At 41.2% G+C, this 15,836-nt stretch overlaps 1 protein-coding gene across 1 annotated transcript; it reads left to right on the top strand.

Annotated features, from left to right (window-relative positions):
• The first annotated feature begins 2,829 nt into the window (after nucleotides 1-2,829).
• Nucleotides 2,830-15,766, top strand: sema4e (semaphorin 4e). Its single transcript, XM_050033608.1, has 15 exons — nucleotides 2,830-3,401; nucleotides 6,891-7,188; nucleotides 7,336-7,481; nucleotides 8,457-8,519; nucleotides 8,604-8,702; nucleotides 8,814-8,913; nucleotides 10,832-10,942; nucleotides 11,043-11,194; nucleotides 11,384-11,562; nucleotides 11,668-11,824; nucleotides 11,984-12,206; nucleotides 13,980-14,095; nucleotides 14,231-14,388; nucleotides 14,472-14,524; nucleotides 14,703-15,766. Exons 2-15 carry the CDS (start codon nucleotides 7,095-7,097, stop codon nucleotides 15,344-15,346), a joined length of 2,295 nt encoding a protein of 764 aa, XP_049889565.1. The 5' UTR covers nucleotides 2,830-3,401; nucleotides 6,891-7,094; the 3' UTR covers nucleotides 15,347-15,766.
• The last annotated feature ends 70 nt before the right edge of the window (nucleotides 15,767-15,836 follow it).

Raw genomic sequence — 15,836 nt, 5'->3', positions numbered from 1 at the left:
CCAACATGTTTCAACCACTGTAGGTCAGGGCGTTATGAGGAGAATAAGAATGTTGAAATGAATCAGTACTGTTAAAGAATAATATAAACGTTTTACTGAAAATAATATATTTGGTTGTAACTCCTTTTAATCACCAACATTTTGATTAGTAACCATAATATAAGTACATATTTTTCTCAGTAACTGTAACTGATTACAATCATGTTTATTTATTTTTTATTTAATTACATGTAACTAGTTACTCCCCAAAACTGAAGGTAACCCATAAACAACTCTTGTTAATAGTCTTTACTAAAGAAAGGTAGAAGAAAAGAAAAAAATGTGTCAGCAAGGGTTTGTAAAAGTGATATGTAAGTGTATATTTAAAATTTTCCTCGGTTCGTTCTATGATCATTCCAGTGATACAGTTTATTCAATTCTAAAACGGGGGAAATCATTGAATTGATACCGGACCAAACTTTTTCTTTTTAAATTTTCATTTATTTATGTTGTCATTTTTTTCTTCATTTGTGTTTTCAAAACTGAAAATATAAATAGCATAAAATAAAATAAACAGTAAAAAATTTCAAGTCCACCAATTAGACCCAAGATGCAATTGTGGTCTGTGAAAAGTTCAGGAGAGGAACAAAAGAATTCTATTTCATTTGTTGGTTATTTTTGATGAGGTGGTTTTTGGTGTTATTGTATTTGGTTGCACTGTGCCGTGTTGACAAAAGTAACTGCATACTTTACAGGAGGTTGTGTTGTTTCAATCACATATAACCTCTAAATAGTCACAAATCCACTTTAAATTTCATAAAGTATTAATATACACATTTCTGTGCAGGTGCAACATTATTATAACAGATGTGATGACGAAATCAAAATAATTCATCCTGTACATTCAGACAGACAACTCCCACTACACACCACTAGGTGACATAACTCCATCATTCCTGTTTGGACATGTTGCGCTTCTGTATAGGGAAATTTTATTTGTAAGTTATTTTTGATGAGGCAGTTTATGTTGTTGTTATATTTGGCTGCTCTGTACGGTAGGCTGTGATGTGGGCAAACACAATAACAGAAACACTATTTTCCCTCTCTTAGACACCATCTGACCACACTCAATCTAGTCTGAATGATATTCTGATGTCATTGCTGTAGATCCTGGTGAGGTGGATCAGCGAGTCGATGTCTCGCTCATTTTTGGCATACAGCACGATGTCATCCACACACACACACACACATATATATATATATATATATATATATATGTGTGTGTATATATGTAATATATATAATATAATAAAATATAATATATATATATGTAATATATACATATATATGTGAATATATATTTCAGCATGTTTTTGTTGTTGTTATTGTTGTTTTTTTTAACTTGAGCAACATGTCTAAACAGGAGTGATGGAGTAACGTTACCTAGTGGTGTTTAGTGGGAGGTGTCTGAATGAACTGTTCTCATCACAATTCATGTGTAGCTTCACAAATTGACTAAGCCAGACGTGCAGGTTTAGCAGCCGTCCATGCATGGAAAAGCAGATTTCAAACCACTAAAAAATTCAGTTATCGAAACAAAAATCTGAAAATACACATATTGCATCTAGACAGCATGGAGATGTTGGTAATTTGTTTGTAACAGTGATTGATTTGCTCCATAAGTGAAAAACTGATGTTTAAAATTGCCATTTTTACATTGACTCCAATTGTTCACAAAATTCAAAATGCTGTCAAAAATTCAGTTTTTGAGATAAAATTCTGAAATTTGCCACACATCATCTACCATGACTCTAGAATTTTGTCATTTTTTTCATGAACATTGAAGATTTATTTAGCAAGAATTTGCAAGTATATGTTTACAGTATCGTTTACAGTCAAACATTTTGATGCACTGTAGGCACAATTTTTGATAAATCAAAAATCTGAGAAATGTAGTTTTTGTAGGACAGTCTGAAGATGCTCTGTAGCAAGTTTGGTGTCAACTGAGCAAAAATTGTGGGAGGAGATCGGTTTAAGAAGTTTTACAGATTTTGAAAAAAACAGAGTGATGAACTTCATAATTTTTAATAGGTTTAAACAAAAGTTTCTTCAGTATTGGGGCTACAGTTTGATGAAAGTTGTGAAGTTGTAGCACGTATGGTTGATTTGTTGTGAATTTTCAAAGTTTGAACTTTAGATGCTTGCTGTAGCGCCACCATCAGGACTATTGTCTTGAGTCTGAGGATATGAGACTGGACCTTTGTGCAAAGTTTGGTGAGTTTTCACCCATGGGAAATATGATTTCCTCGGAAGAAGAAAGAAGAAAGAAGAAGAAGAATACCTAGTAGACCCTAATAATATATAAAATAAATACATAATTAAAAGATATATAATAAAAAATATATCATACATATAGAAAAAATATTTAAATATTTGAGTTCAGGAAAATTCACACACACCCATCCTGAAAATCAAGCATCTTTACTGCATCAAAGTTTATATATCTTTTACACATTTCAGTTATTTATTTTTCCTTAAATGACATGGGTTTCAGATTTTTAAGATTTTACTTTGGAATATCTCTTAGGTCATGACTCTATTATAAATTTCAGAAAGTAGTATTGTGCATTGTGCAACATTATTATAACAGATATAATGACAACATGAGAACAGTTCATTCTGTTCATTCATTCAGACACCTCCCACTACACACCACTAGGTATCGTTACTCCATCACTCCTGTTGGGACATGTTGCCCAAGTTAAAAAAAAACAAAAAAAAATTGGGACATGTTGCCCAAGTTAAAAAAAAACAAAAAAAAAACAACGTGCTGAAACTCTCTGCATCTGTTTGTATCTCCACCCTCGCCCATCTTGAGTCAGCTGTTCCCTCCACTGACGGGTGAAAACATACGGGAACAATGAAGCCTTAATCAGACCTGAGATCAGCGCCTTCCGCCGCCTCAGTTTGAACGGAGCCAACCGGAGCAGCAGCAGCAGCAGCAGCAGCCAGGAGCCATTCAGACCCTCCTCACCGCGGGATGTGAGCGCTGCTCAGAGCCTCTCCACAATAACGGATGACCGCTGTGACTTTGAGAGGACCCGACAGAGACAGACCGGCTGCTGGGCCGTGAGACAGGAGCTTTTTCTGCGGTGTGAACTTTAGAGAAGTGAACCTGCTGCCTCTCCAGTCTTAAAGGAAGTTACAAGCTAGTGCTAGAAAGTGTCTCACTCAGCGTACGTTGGGCAGCTGCAGCGCGTGTGTGGGACACTTACCAGCCGTTTACACACACTATGAGTTAGTTTAACTACCACACTGTTAGTTAATGAGGAGGTAATGGTTTAGAAATTACGTGTAAACAGGTGCTGGGACTATTTTTTCCTAATGGGAGCCTCGGCAGTCTTGGGCGTGTCACTGCGCAGGTAAGTGATTAACTTTGATAGGAGTGTTGACGGTTAACTGCTGGAGCTCGTGCACTTTGCCGTTAAGTTTGTGTTGACTTTAACGCAGAAATTTAAGCTTAAATCTGTTTTAAATGCTGTTTAAAATAACTTTAAGTAACAAATTATGTTACAAGTAAACTAAAACAACGCACAAGGTAACTTTAAATGCGCTAACAATTAAAAGTAAGTTTAACGCTTCAAGCCGAACTTTTACACACTTGCCGACGGGCCTGTTCTTGTTAGGGGACATTTGGCGCATATGTGAACGCCGAAGTGCTGTGTGTGTGTGTGTGTGTGTGTGTGTGTGTGTGTGTGTGTGTGTGTGTGTGCAGATGGGCGTTGAGTGAAGCTGTCTTTGGCCCCAGGGCAAACTATGTGAAACATCTTCTCAGAGCTGCATTCTCTGACATGCCGCAGCTCATCAGTCAAAACCTGCACCTCTGTTGGGAAACACTCACCTGAATTACACACCTGTGAAGATTGTATTAATCACAGAAAACAACAGCTGTTCGCTGTGATTAAACAACAGGCAAGCTCAGACTAATTGTTACCTCTGTTGGTAGGCTTAAAGGTCCAGTGTGTAAGGGTTAGGGGGATTTAGTGGCATCTAGTGGTGAGGATTGCAGATTGCAACCAGGTGAGACTTCTCCCGGTTTGGATTTCCTTCATTGTTCAGGAGGTTTTTACCTGGAGCTGAATTATCTGCAGAGGTTTCCTTCTTTCTAAAATCAATGGACCAGGGGTCCTCTGCTCTTGTGATAATTTCCGTGTTTTAGTGCTGTTACGCTAAATTCATTTTGTTCTAACATAATCTTGTGTCGCTTAATTTGTGTGTCGAGTTTGAGTTTGCTTAATTGAATGTAACATGGCCGCCCTTTTGCTGTTGTGAGGGGTGGGAGTTTGTGTAGTTGTGTTCGACGGCCGATTTTGTTTTGCCCCTTGCCATCAGGAATAAATGGAGGTCGCCTCCGAAGATATCCACGGTCTGAGCCTCTTAATATCAACACGACCCAGATATTACAAGAGTCCACAGGTTACATAGATTCAAGACTAAAACTGTGTGAACGCACAAAGGCAGAAATATGCCTACCACAGAACCTCAAAGAGTAGTAATAGTGTTTTTTTTTCAAAACCAGTATGAATATTACTTGTTTAAAAATTGGGCTTCAGATAATAATATCAAATATGAATCGTTAAATTGATCTTAGCTCCATCAGACAGAGCATCAGCAAGAGGATTATGGCACCCAGCATATCGACACAACAACACTTAATCCTATTAAAACAACTTTGATTTTAATTAGGGATGCACCGAAATGAAAATTTGTGGCCGAAGCCGAATAATATTAAGCGCTTGGCCGAATACCGGATACCGAATATCGTTTAGTTTTTCATTAGTTTTTGCAGATGAACCCCCTCCAGATTAGTGTTGTCACGGTACCAAAATTGGGACCCACGGTACGATACCAATGAAAATATCATGGTTCTGAGTAGTATCACGATACCACAGCGAAAATGAGGCAGATGTGCCTTTTGTCATTTATAAAAAGATAAATCACTTTTCTATAATACATCAATGATATTTCAATGGAATAAATTACTTATTGACTTATTCATACTTCAAAAACAGCATCAATAAGTGATTAACATAGGGGGGATCAAAATAAAATAAATAAATAAAATAAAAATCAACCAGCCACCCTCCTCCCCTGACAAGTAAAGAACAGTCCCTTCATAAGTAAAGAACAGTCCCTAAAGTGCGGTGAGGTTTGTGGGCCGTGAACGGCTCGTTTCTCCTCTGACACGTCACATACCTGTGTTCGGCTGGCTCGGCTGTTCAGGTACTTCTGGGCAGTCATGACGCCAAGAAGAGGATATTATTGGAGCCGACTTCTCCGTCGCCGGTAAGCCGATGGCCGCCGTATTTGACAGGAATACATTAACGTTACTTTCTGTGTCTGTGACCCCCGTTCAACCCACAACCGGTGGGATTCGCCTTTCGTTTCTGCTGCTGGTTGAAATCTGTAAGCTGCTCGCACAGCATGCTGAATGATTTAAGCCTATTTTGCTCACTCAAAACTATTTTTAGTCGCAAATGCAAGTGCGGTGACGGACGGATCGCCACACTGCCGACATTTTACTCCGCCCGCGTTATCAAAACACGCCTCTATTATTCGGCCTTGCTTTTAACTTATTCCACCGAATACCGAATGTGTGGTTTTTTTGCAATATTCGGCCGAATATATTCAGTTACCGAATATTCGGTGCATCCCTAATTTTAATGAAAAACCCTTTTGATTCTTTTGATCTGAGGACCCTCACGGACTAAAGGAATATGAATAATATACAGGGTAATGGAGGAGTGGACACATAATTTGAGGTAGCCATCAACACGGTTTTATAAATCTGAAGAACTTCTATTAAAAAAATTAATTGCTTGGCAACTAGACCAGGCCTCTAATTGAGACAGGTGTTTATTTGGCAAAATATGTAGCCACACAGTTAGAAAGGCGTACACCTGCTAATGCGTGCTCACCTACGTTGTGATCCTGATGCTTAGGAGAGTTTTACTAGAAGCCGAATTATCTGCAGAGGTCTCCTCCTCCCTAAAACAAATGGATCTGGTGATTAAAACCAGTAAAAATGCTCAACAAAACAGTTTCTTGTTAGAAATCGGTGTTTCTCAGATGCTGTTTGGTATGTCGGAGACGGACCGCTATCCTAGCACCTGCTAATGTGTGCTCACCTTTTTTCTCTGACAACTTAAAATCAAGACGCTCAGGAGGCTATTACCTGGAGCAGAATTATCCGCATAGGTCTCTTCCTCTCGAAAACAAAGGGACCTGGCGATTTAAACCAGTAAAACACTGAATAAAGAAGTTTCAGGTTAAATGAATATACGTTTTTTCCGACGCTCTTGTCTCAGTGGAGCATTTTACTACAGTGGCTGAATTGGAAATGTGAAAATGCAGATTGCCCTATCTAGAGCTAGAGTATCTAAACACTGAACAAGACAAACCAACATGTTTCCTGTTGGTTTGTGTGCAACAGCTTTTGCAACAAATTTGGTGCAAGAGCTCGTCTCTTATCTGCACCAGCCTTCAGCTCTCTCTGTGAATCTCTCATTGTGTGCTTGTGTTTGGTGCTGCAGGAGAGCTGAAGTTGACATCCCTGCACCCTGCTGAATGCCTTTCACGGCCCTGCATTAACATCACTATGGCACTGACAGAATTACTGCCGCGCTGACTTTAGCTCACTCTGCCCTTTCTGGGTATTCCTCCACTCTTTTGCTTTGTTTCTCTCACTTTTGTTTTTAACACTTCTTAGATGTTTCTCTTCAAATGTCATTTTTGAGGAGTTGGGGTTTTTTTTGTAATGTGCTTTGCTGTATGTGTTTTAAGCGTATTTTCTCTCAGGTCTCACGTCCCGTGAATTGATTGTGATATCCATACAACCTTGTCTCTTTCAGCCCTCCTCGGCTTTGTGTCTTTGGTCTGTGCCATCCATCTCATCATGGACAGCCTGCTGAGCGGGGCCAGTAAAGGGGCCGGTGCCCTTCAGTCAGCACAGACCTTTTCACGTCATAGATGCCACCGGCTGTCTTCGCCGCTCTATGATTGACTGTTAAGGAAACAATAAAGCTTAAATTCCTGTTAGTTTGAACAAAAGAGCCATGCATCCGCTGCTGCCCCTCTGTGTCTTTTGGCTGCTGCCCCTGGCCTTGACACTGGAAGAAGGCTCGCCCCGTAGATCTGTGCCCTACCATAGTAAGTGTTGCTGTCTGTCTTGTGTAACCTTGGCTCACAGTGTGCCAACTCATGTTGGCTCATGTGGTCTGAGTAAGGGCGACTTATTGGGAAACAGATTTTAATCTCTGGTGTTTGATGAGTTAATCAGTCATGTTCTCTCCCTAGGGGACAACGCTCGTCTGTTTCATGAGGAGGGAGTGTTCAACTACTCCACCATGCTGTTAAGAGAAGATCTGAACCTGCTGTTTCTGGGTGCCAAGGAGGCAGTGTACGCTCTTGACCTCAAAGACATCTCCAAGAAACTTGCTTCAGTAAGAACACAATGCTGTTAAGGCCAATCCTGTCAGCATTAGTCATAAATGTCTTATCAAAGCTTTCTTGGCCCAGGGCTAAGAAATCTTCAAGAGTAAACTGGTGTATCGTGCCAGAATCTCTGCCCTGAACGGAGCGATACACTTAATGCACACTAAAACCAACCAGCTTTATTGGGAGTTATCTGCTGATTTCAGCTGTTACACTTCCCCTTCAGTTACATTTTGTAGGGAATTTAGTCACGTCTCTCTTCATAACAACTGCTGTGTTTACTCTATGAAGTAGGGCTGGGTTAAAATAATTGATTCATCTGATTCAAATCGATCTGCATTTGAATGACCTGATTGTTAGCAATTGTTACGAACAAGCTGAAACAACAACTGTTTATGTCAGAGGGAGGAGCAGAGAGGACAGGAGGACTAATACTGACTGATGTCTGTGTTCTTTATTCTTTCTAAAGTTCACTCAGTATTGTGATGTCAGGAATATGATTTATATAATTGACTTTTTGGATTTGTTTCCAGTGAGAAACTGAGCTTATATTGTGACTGTGCTGTTTTACTGTCGCTGCTCTAGAAACAACATTTAGTTATAAGATATTCAGTTTTATTCCTGTTCTGAATTTATTCTTTTTTTAAAACAATTCCTTGTAAAATGTTTAGTATTAGTTCTCTGTGTATCTCTTTCACATACTAGCAAAAATTGGTATATCCCTAATCGAATTGATTTTGAATCAAATTGGAAATCGAATCAAATCGGGACCCTGTAAATTGAAATGAAATCAATTCAGGAATTAATGGAGATGACTACTAACAACAGCGTACATGGCAAAGACAAGTAAACAGAAGACCAATGATGGAGAGCAAGAAGTAGATTGCATAAACCAAGCAAATATGACAAAAGTAACTTACTGTGGCTTTAACCTTGACAGCAGAAACATTAAAAAAATTACATTTGTTATTTCACTATTTTAGGTTAAATGGGAAGTGACGCAAAAGCAAGAAAATAGCTGTAAAAACAAAGGAAAAGATCCTGAGGTGAGTCTCCTTTGGCTTTGGCTATTCAAAATGTAATGCATATTGAGCAGATGTCATCATTGCTTTTGTAAAATGCATTTTCAGGCTGATTGCAAGAACTACATCAGGATCCTGCATCAGTTGGAGGATAACAGGATATATGTCTGTGGAACCAATGCTTTTGATCCTGAGTGTGATTTCATGGTGAGGCAAATTCAGAGCTTCAGTCCTCGCTTATCCCAATTCATATTCCGTACTTCAAAAATTGAGTTTGAAACGTCGTGAGCTGTAGTGCCTTTGTGTTTGTCTGTGCAGTCCTACGCAAACGGAAAGCTGACTCTTGAGAAGAAAGCCGAGGATGGCAAAGGGAAGTGTCCATTTGATCCTTTCCAGAGATATGCCTCCATCATGGACGGTGAGTCACAGTTATATAATAAATATGTAATTAAAGTCGCCCTCCACTCAAAAATGTGTTCTTCTTATGTTTATGTCCCCTAAAATGTCTAACCTCGATTATACTGGATTGTATCTGTGCAAATTTGGCGCTAGAGAGGTCTAGCATTAGCTTGGTGAAAGTTTTGGCAGCAAACATGGTAGAGTGCGCCGTTTTTGGATGTAACACGCTGCTGCTAGTTAGCCTACAAGCTAAAATGCTAACACACAATATAAACAGGTAAAAGATGCTAAATACGCTTAGCATTCTGATACGTCTTCCAGTTGCAGATTTTGGTGTGTAGACTCCTCATTTGAGTTTGACTGAGGCTCACAAATGTGTGCCTGAATCTTTCCAATGTTTCCTCTATCGCAACGCAAGCCACCCTGATGCGTGCTGCTTTTCCACCGGTCAAGCAGCAAGTGGTTACGGCGGAGGCCAAATCCAGAAAAACAAGCCCCCAGGACGTGCGCCTGGCTCTGAAGCCAATTTTTATAGTGGCCAAACAGTGGAATTACATCCTCCAGGTCCGTCATGTGGTGCCGCTGGGCCCAAAAAGACCTTTTTCCCATAGACTTACATTGTGAAAGAGACATCTGTAAATCAGATACATTTTTTGCCTGTCACAGCCCCCGCGGAATGACTCGTTTAACTATTGAGATTTGATCCATTCAGTGCAACATTTCTAAAGTCTAGAAGAGCCGCTGTTAGTGGAAGTTAGCAGGGTGCTAAACTGGAAGTTATCCGCTTGGCTTGCGGAAGTCCCTAGCGCGCCTGCTCTATGGGCCCAACAATATGAAAGATCTGTGTAACTTTATACCTCCAAGGTCGAACTTTTTTGACTTCATGCACCACCGAGCAACTTTAATAGGAACAGGGCCCCGTGTTTAACGCTGTACGCATTTCTCTTCATACATCCACAAGGAGAAAGAGCAGATCTGCTTCTAGCCCCCTTTCAGATTTTTTTTTACCATTTTGTGGGAAAACCATTTTCAGCAAATTATAAATGTTAATTTGAAACATGTCTGGAGGAGGACTTTAAAGAAGAGTGGCTAATATAGCAAACATTTTCATTCTTTGATGTCCCTCTTCTAGCAGGTTAATCAGACCCTCTTCAAATTTGCTGATTAAAAAGTCCTATGACCTTGATGATACTCAGAAATGAAGCTATTGAGTTTTCATCAAACGTTGTCACCATGGCGACGCCTTATTCGCCATAAAACAGGATGTTGTTTTTAAGGGGCAAGGGATGCTTTAAAACTCACGAAACTTGGCACACACGTTTGAAGTCTTGTGTTGTCTGGTATGATTTTTTTTTGCTTTGATGTGCCAACTTGGCTCCTTAGCGCTCCCTAGCAAATTTTGATGGAGCAGCCCCCGCAGTACGTTTGACCTGTAAGTATAAAACTTGGTAGGCATGTCTAATACTCCAAGACGTACAAAAAGCATCTTGGAACCATGCTGTAAACCCAACAGGAAGTCAGCCATTTTGAATTTAATGTGACACTTTTGTGCAATTTTGGCCATTACTGCGGGGCGTTCATTTACAAACTTCTCCCAGAGTTTTCATCCAATCGACTTCAAAATTGGTGTGTCCCATTGAAAGACCTTAATGATTAAAAGTTATTACAGGCTAGGTTTTTCGTCAATCCGTGTGACCGTGACGAGGTTTCAAACATAAGTGTTCCACCATGAAACAAGAAGCGGTTTGTAACTCCAGCATACATGGTCCAATCTGCCCCAGTCTTCACTTGTTATATAAGGTTCTGTGCCCCAAGCCAACTACACACACATTAGATGTCATGGTGATTGCGCCACCTACTGCCAAGAGGAAGTATGTTTTGTCAGACACTTTTTTAAAAAAAAAATTTGCATCTGTTCTGTTGTTGCACCTTGCCAGATAACAACCTATATTCAGCCACTTCAATGAACTTCCTGGGCTCCGAACCCATCCTGATGCGCAGCTCTCCTGTGTCCATACGCACTGAGTTCAAGAGCTCCTGGCTTAATGGTGAGCTGTCATAGGATGTAATGGGTTTTTGCAAGATGCTACATTCGTGCTAGGGCTTCTGTTTCACCTTGATGTTTTTTTTCTCTTCTTTCTCTGTCAGAGCCTACCTTTGTTTCCATGGCTCAGATGCCAGAGAGTGATTTGAGTAATATGGGAGACGATGACAAGGTCTACCTGTTCTTCAGTGAGACGGCTGTGGAGTGCGACTGCTACAACAAACTGGTGGTCTCCCGTGTGGCTCGCGTCTGCAAGGTGAAAAAGAGTTTACCGTGCATGTGCTTATTTGTAGCAGCTCCATTTCCCAAAATGACAATAACGTATAAACAGCACTTCCTCAGTTGCACTCATTCCGCCCTTTCCGCTGCTTGATTGTGCATCCCGTTTGTCTTCATGTTTTTCCACTTGCCAGTGTGGCATTATGGGGTATTTCTGTGCTCTCAGGGGGATCTTGGAGGTGAAAGGACCTTGCAGAAGAAATGGACATCCTTCCTGAAGGCCAGAATGGACTGTCCAGTGCTGGAGTCTCAGCTGCCGTTCATTATCCAGGACACTTACCGCTGGTGTGACCCTGAGAGGCACTGGAAGGATTGTTTGTTCTACGCCATCTTCACACCACAGTCGTACGTTTGAATGAACAAACGTGTTTGTGTGTTTGGGTCTCTTTCTGTTTAATGGTCTTTGGCACACCACTTGGCTCACATTTTCTGTGTGTGTGTGTGTTCCAGGGACACATCAGACCTGTCTGCAGTGTGTGCGTACCGCGTGTCCAGCATCAGCAGAGTGTTTGCAGAGGGGAAGTACAAGACCCCAGTCCCCGTAGAAACCTCTTTTGTTAAGTGGGTGATGTATAGCGGAGATGTCCCCGTCCCTCGGCCCGGAGCTGTGAGTCTGCCCACTATTCAGCGTGTGTTAGAAACAAAGGCCAAACCTCAAAAGGCAACTCTTTTTTTTTTACAAGTGTCCCAGCAGGAAACTGATTCCTTTTGTACTCTGACTCCGTTGTTCTCTCCTCTCTCTTTCCTTCCCCTCTTCCCTCGCCAGTGTATAGACAATGCCGCTCGTAAAGCGGGCATACATCAGACTCTGGACCTCCCAGACCGGACCCTTCAATTTATCAAAGATAGGCCCCTCATGGACCAAGTTATCCAGCCAATAGGAGAGAAGCCTCTACTGGTGCGAAGGGGAGCTACATTCACTCGCATCATAGTCGACCAAGTGGAGGCAGCAGATGGAGAGAACTACCACGTGATGTTCATAGGCACAGGTGTTTATCAACGCAACGCACCAACACTTCCTGTGTATATTTCACTTTGCTTCTTTTGAAAACTTTACAACATCAGTGTATAGTCAGTGGTCAGGGCCCTGTGTTTCAGGAAACTGGTAGTAAAAACTCTTTAGATAGTTAACTCTGAGATGAGGGAAACTTTGGGTTATCTGTTCCAGACAGAGATAAGATAAACTTTGTGATCCTAACCTGCTTACTGGTAGGTTTTCCTCAACAAACCCTGAGTTTCTCTCTATCTCCTCTCTTACAGAGCCAGACATGCTGTTTCATTTCCTCTCTGAGGAAATAAAACATTTCTCAGAATCCAGGTTGGACATGAGTTAGTCACTCTAAAGTTCCCGCTGTACACGCTGTCAGTCATTTCTTTGAACAGCTGTTTTGCCTTCACATTAGATTATTACGCAGTATCAAGTCACCCTCAGCTCAAAATGAAAGCTCTGCATCTCCTTCTTCTTATTTATTTTTTATATAGCACTGAGTCGGTGTGTCAGAGCAGTTCCGCTGAAGTGTTTATTGCACATAATGTGTAACCAATTGTAAAAATCAGCATGAAGCTTTTTTTTATGCAGGATCAATGAATTATCTCTATCACTCACGATGATTGTTCGCACTAATAGAACATAATCCCTGTAATATCAGAGATTATATATGTCAATATTTCTGAGTGAGCAGGATCGTGGTGCAGCTGTTGAAAATTTGAAAGTGAGTTTTTTTGAGCAGGCTGCATAGTCTGAACATGTTTTATTAGCATTTCAGTGACAATCTTTAAATTTACATGTGTTGAATTAGTCTAGATAACGCCATTAAATGCTGCTGAGCAAAAGATCCAAATAGATGTCATTTAAAATCGACTGTATTCTAACCTCGACACTTCATGTGCAAATCACCAACCGTATTATTACTGGATCACACTGTGAGCTTACAGTCTCTATGTCTTTGATCTATATGTTTTTTGTTTTTTATCTTCGATGGCTGGCCCTTGTTTTGTCACTATCAGATTTAAGATGAATAGATATATTTAAAATGTAATGTAGGCTATGACCTAAAGTGGGTTGCTGGCCCATTTTGAATGGACACACACTTTAAGCGACTTGCAAACGTGTCATGTTGGTAAAGAAAACACACTTTATTTTACTTTATTTTTAAGTACAATACATTTCCAGCACAGAACTTTCATCCTGAAGTGCCGTTTTCCACTGTAGAGTGAGTGACTAACCGACAGCTACGTGACAGAGCCAGCAAACGCTCAACGCCATGACCAAACACAAGCATGACCCTGAATGTCCATAGAAGAATCCATAGAGAGGAACAGGTGTGAATTTGGACGTACTTTGCGTCGTTGGGGCCCATAGGGTTAATGGACAACACGGAATAAAACTTTATTGTGTTGACTTACTGACACTTCTGCCCACTCTAACTCAGGCTCTTGTGAACTGTCTGTACGTACATGTATTAATATCTTTATGCCCACTAGATTAAAATGGAGGCTCCGCCTTTTATTAACCTGTTGCTATGGTGAACTTAGTATCAGAGCCCCACTGATGATGATTTATTTTATCAACCAAGCACAAGCTCAACTCTGGGTGAACATACTCAGACTTGATTAAATAATCTCTGATCAGCTGTTGTGGAACTGAAAAACTTGAAGAGTTTCCCATCTCAGCTGCTCTGTTCCCTGCTCTCAGAAACAGGGCCCAGCTCATATGTGTCAGCATGTAAATATAGCATGTTTCCATGTTTTTATATTCAAAGAGGATGGCACCATGGTGAAGGCAATGAACTACAACGGAGAGATGTTCATCATAGAGGAAGTAAAACTCTTCCAGACGCCAGAGCCAATCAAGATTATGAAATTCTCTAATGTCACGGTAATTTCAAACTCTGTCGCCACCTAACTAGCGGCTTATTACTTTGAAATCATGTTCATAGTGTATTACAGTAAAGCATCTACTACATTAGTGTCATTGCTCTGTGTGTGTGTGTGATGGATCTGTTGTGTACAGGGTCAGCTGTATGCAGGCTCAGACTCCGGAGCAGCACAGATCCCACTGGCCACCTGCGAGAGGTCCTTGTCCTGTATGGACTGTGTCCTGTCCAGAGACCCGTACTGCGGCTGGGACGAAGTTGCTAAGAAATGTGTTTTCCTTTCTGATTCACAAAGGTAGGCAGCTGAGCCAACATGCAGAGAAAGCACTGTTTATATTGGTTCTAAACAAACTAAAATAATTGCATCTCCTGTTTTAGGAAGCTGATCCAAAGTGTGAAAGACGGAGACGCCTCCCTCTGCCCTGATGCTGGTGAGTCAGTGCACTCTATCCCATAAAGAATTGAAGCAGTTATTCATGTATTCCTAATTATATTTTGAACCTAGCAGGGGTTTGCACCATTTTCTGTACCTTATTTGAGGTTAGTTGTGGGTTATTAAAATAAATTGCTTGTTATGTGAAGGACCTCTGTTTATTTTATTTGTTTCAGATCCTGTGAAGCCGATGAATCGGACCATCTGGCCTGGGGGAAGCCTGTATCTCCCCTGCCCTCCACCCTCCAATCTGGCACAAACCAGTTGGGAATGGAATGGCCGACCTCTGACCCCTTCGGCTCGCCTTCAGCTTGTACGAGACAAACTGAATATCCTCAACACCACAGACTCCGACGCTGGTCTGTACCGCTGCCAGTCTGTGGAGTCCTCCAAAGGTGTCGAGTACACATCCACTGTGGCGGAGTACCAGGTGAGCATGGCCACAGGACGTGGTGGGAATGTGATTGTTCCCGAGGCTCGGACGGCTGGCTCCTCTGGGGCTGGACTGCACGCCATAGTCGGGCTCCTTTTAGTCGGTCTTGTTGCCCTTTTGGCTTGGAACTTTTACAAAGGCCACTTGCCGCTGCCCTGGAAGTGCGGGAAGAAGAATGGAGAGCAATCCCCAGAGACCCCTGAGCAGGGGGGACCGACTGCCGGGCCTGCACAGGCGGAGGTCAAGCCCCTGGTGTCGGGAACAAACAACGGCAGTAATAACAACCACACTGGAGGGGAGGCGGCTTTCAGTGCAGCCGCGGAAGAGGACGGCCCGAAAGTTAGTCTTCCATCTCTGCAGTTTATTGATGACGAGTCAGAAATTTGACATTGACAAACCCGTTACTGTATCCAGATTCCCGTCCAGGATAAGTTAAGTTAAGTTTGAGAACTAAACGGGAATGCGCCAAACTGTTTGTTTCGGGGCAGAACTACTAGAGTTGAAATCTGAAATTTATGGGAATATGAACCATCCTGTGGTTGAACTTTGTTGCGAGAGACACACCAAAAGATTCTTTAAGTTTTTTGTACAAGAGACACTTGAATTTCTGCTTTACTTTTTATTTTCACATTTAAGTGTTTTAGCTTCAAACTAATTGTCATAAATCCTGTTATAGATGAAAATGTCTTGTAAAGATTGGTATGATTTTCACAGGGAATGTACAATAACAGAAAATGAGCCATTTCATTTCTAACCACTAGCTGCAAAGACTTTGTTTTATTGAATTAAATCTTTTTTCTACCTGGACCTTGTGTTGCTCCACTGTATCTAAATATAGCCAACAGGGTTTACTAGTTTTTAGCAAGACTGGACTCGC

Source organism: Epinephelus moara, chromosome 21 (genome assembly GCF_006386435.1).
Source record: "Epinephelus moara isolate mb chromosome 21, YSFRI_EMoa_1.0, whole genome shotgun sequence".
NCBI classification, from domain to species: domain Eukaryota; kingdom Metazoa; phylum Chordata; class Actinopteri; order Perciformes; family Serranidae; genus Epinephelus; species Epinephelus moara.
The sequence above is the reverse complement of the archived record's forward strand: the minus strand, read 5'-3'. Positions and strand labels throughout refer to the sequence as shown.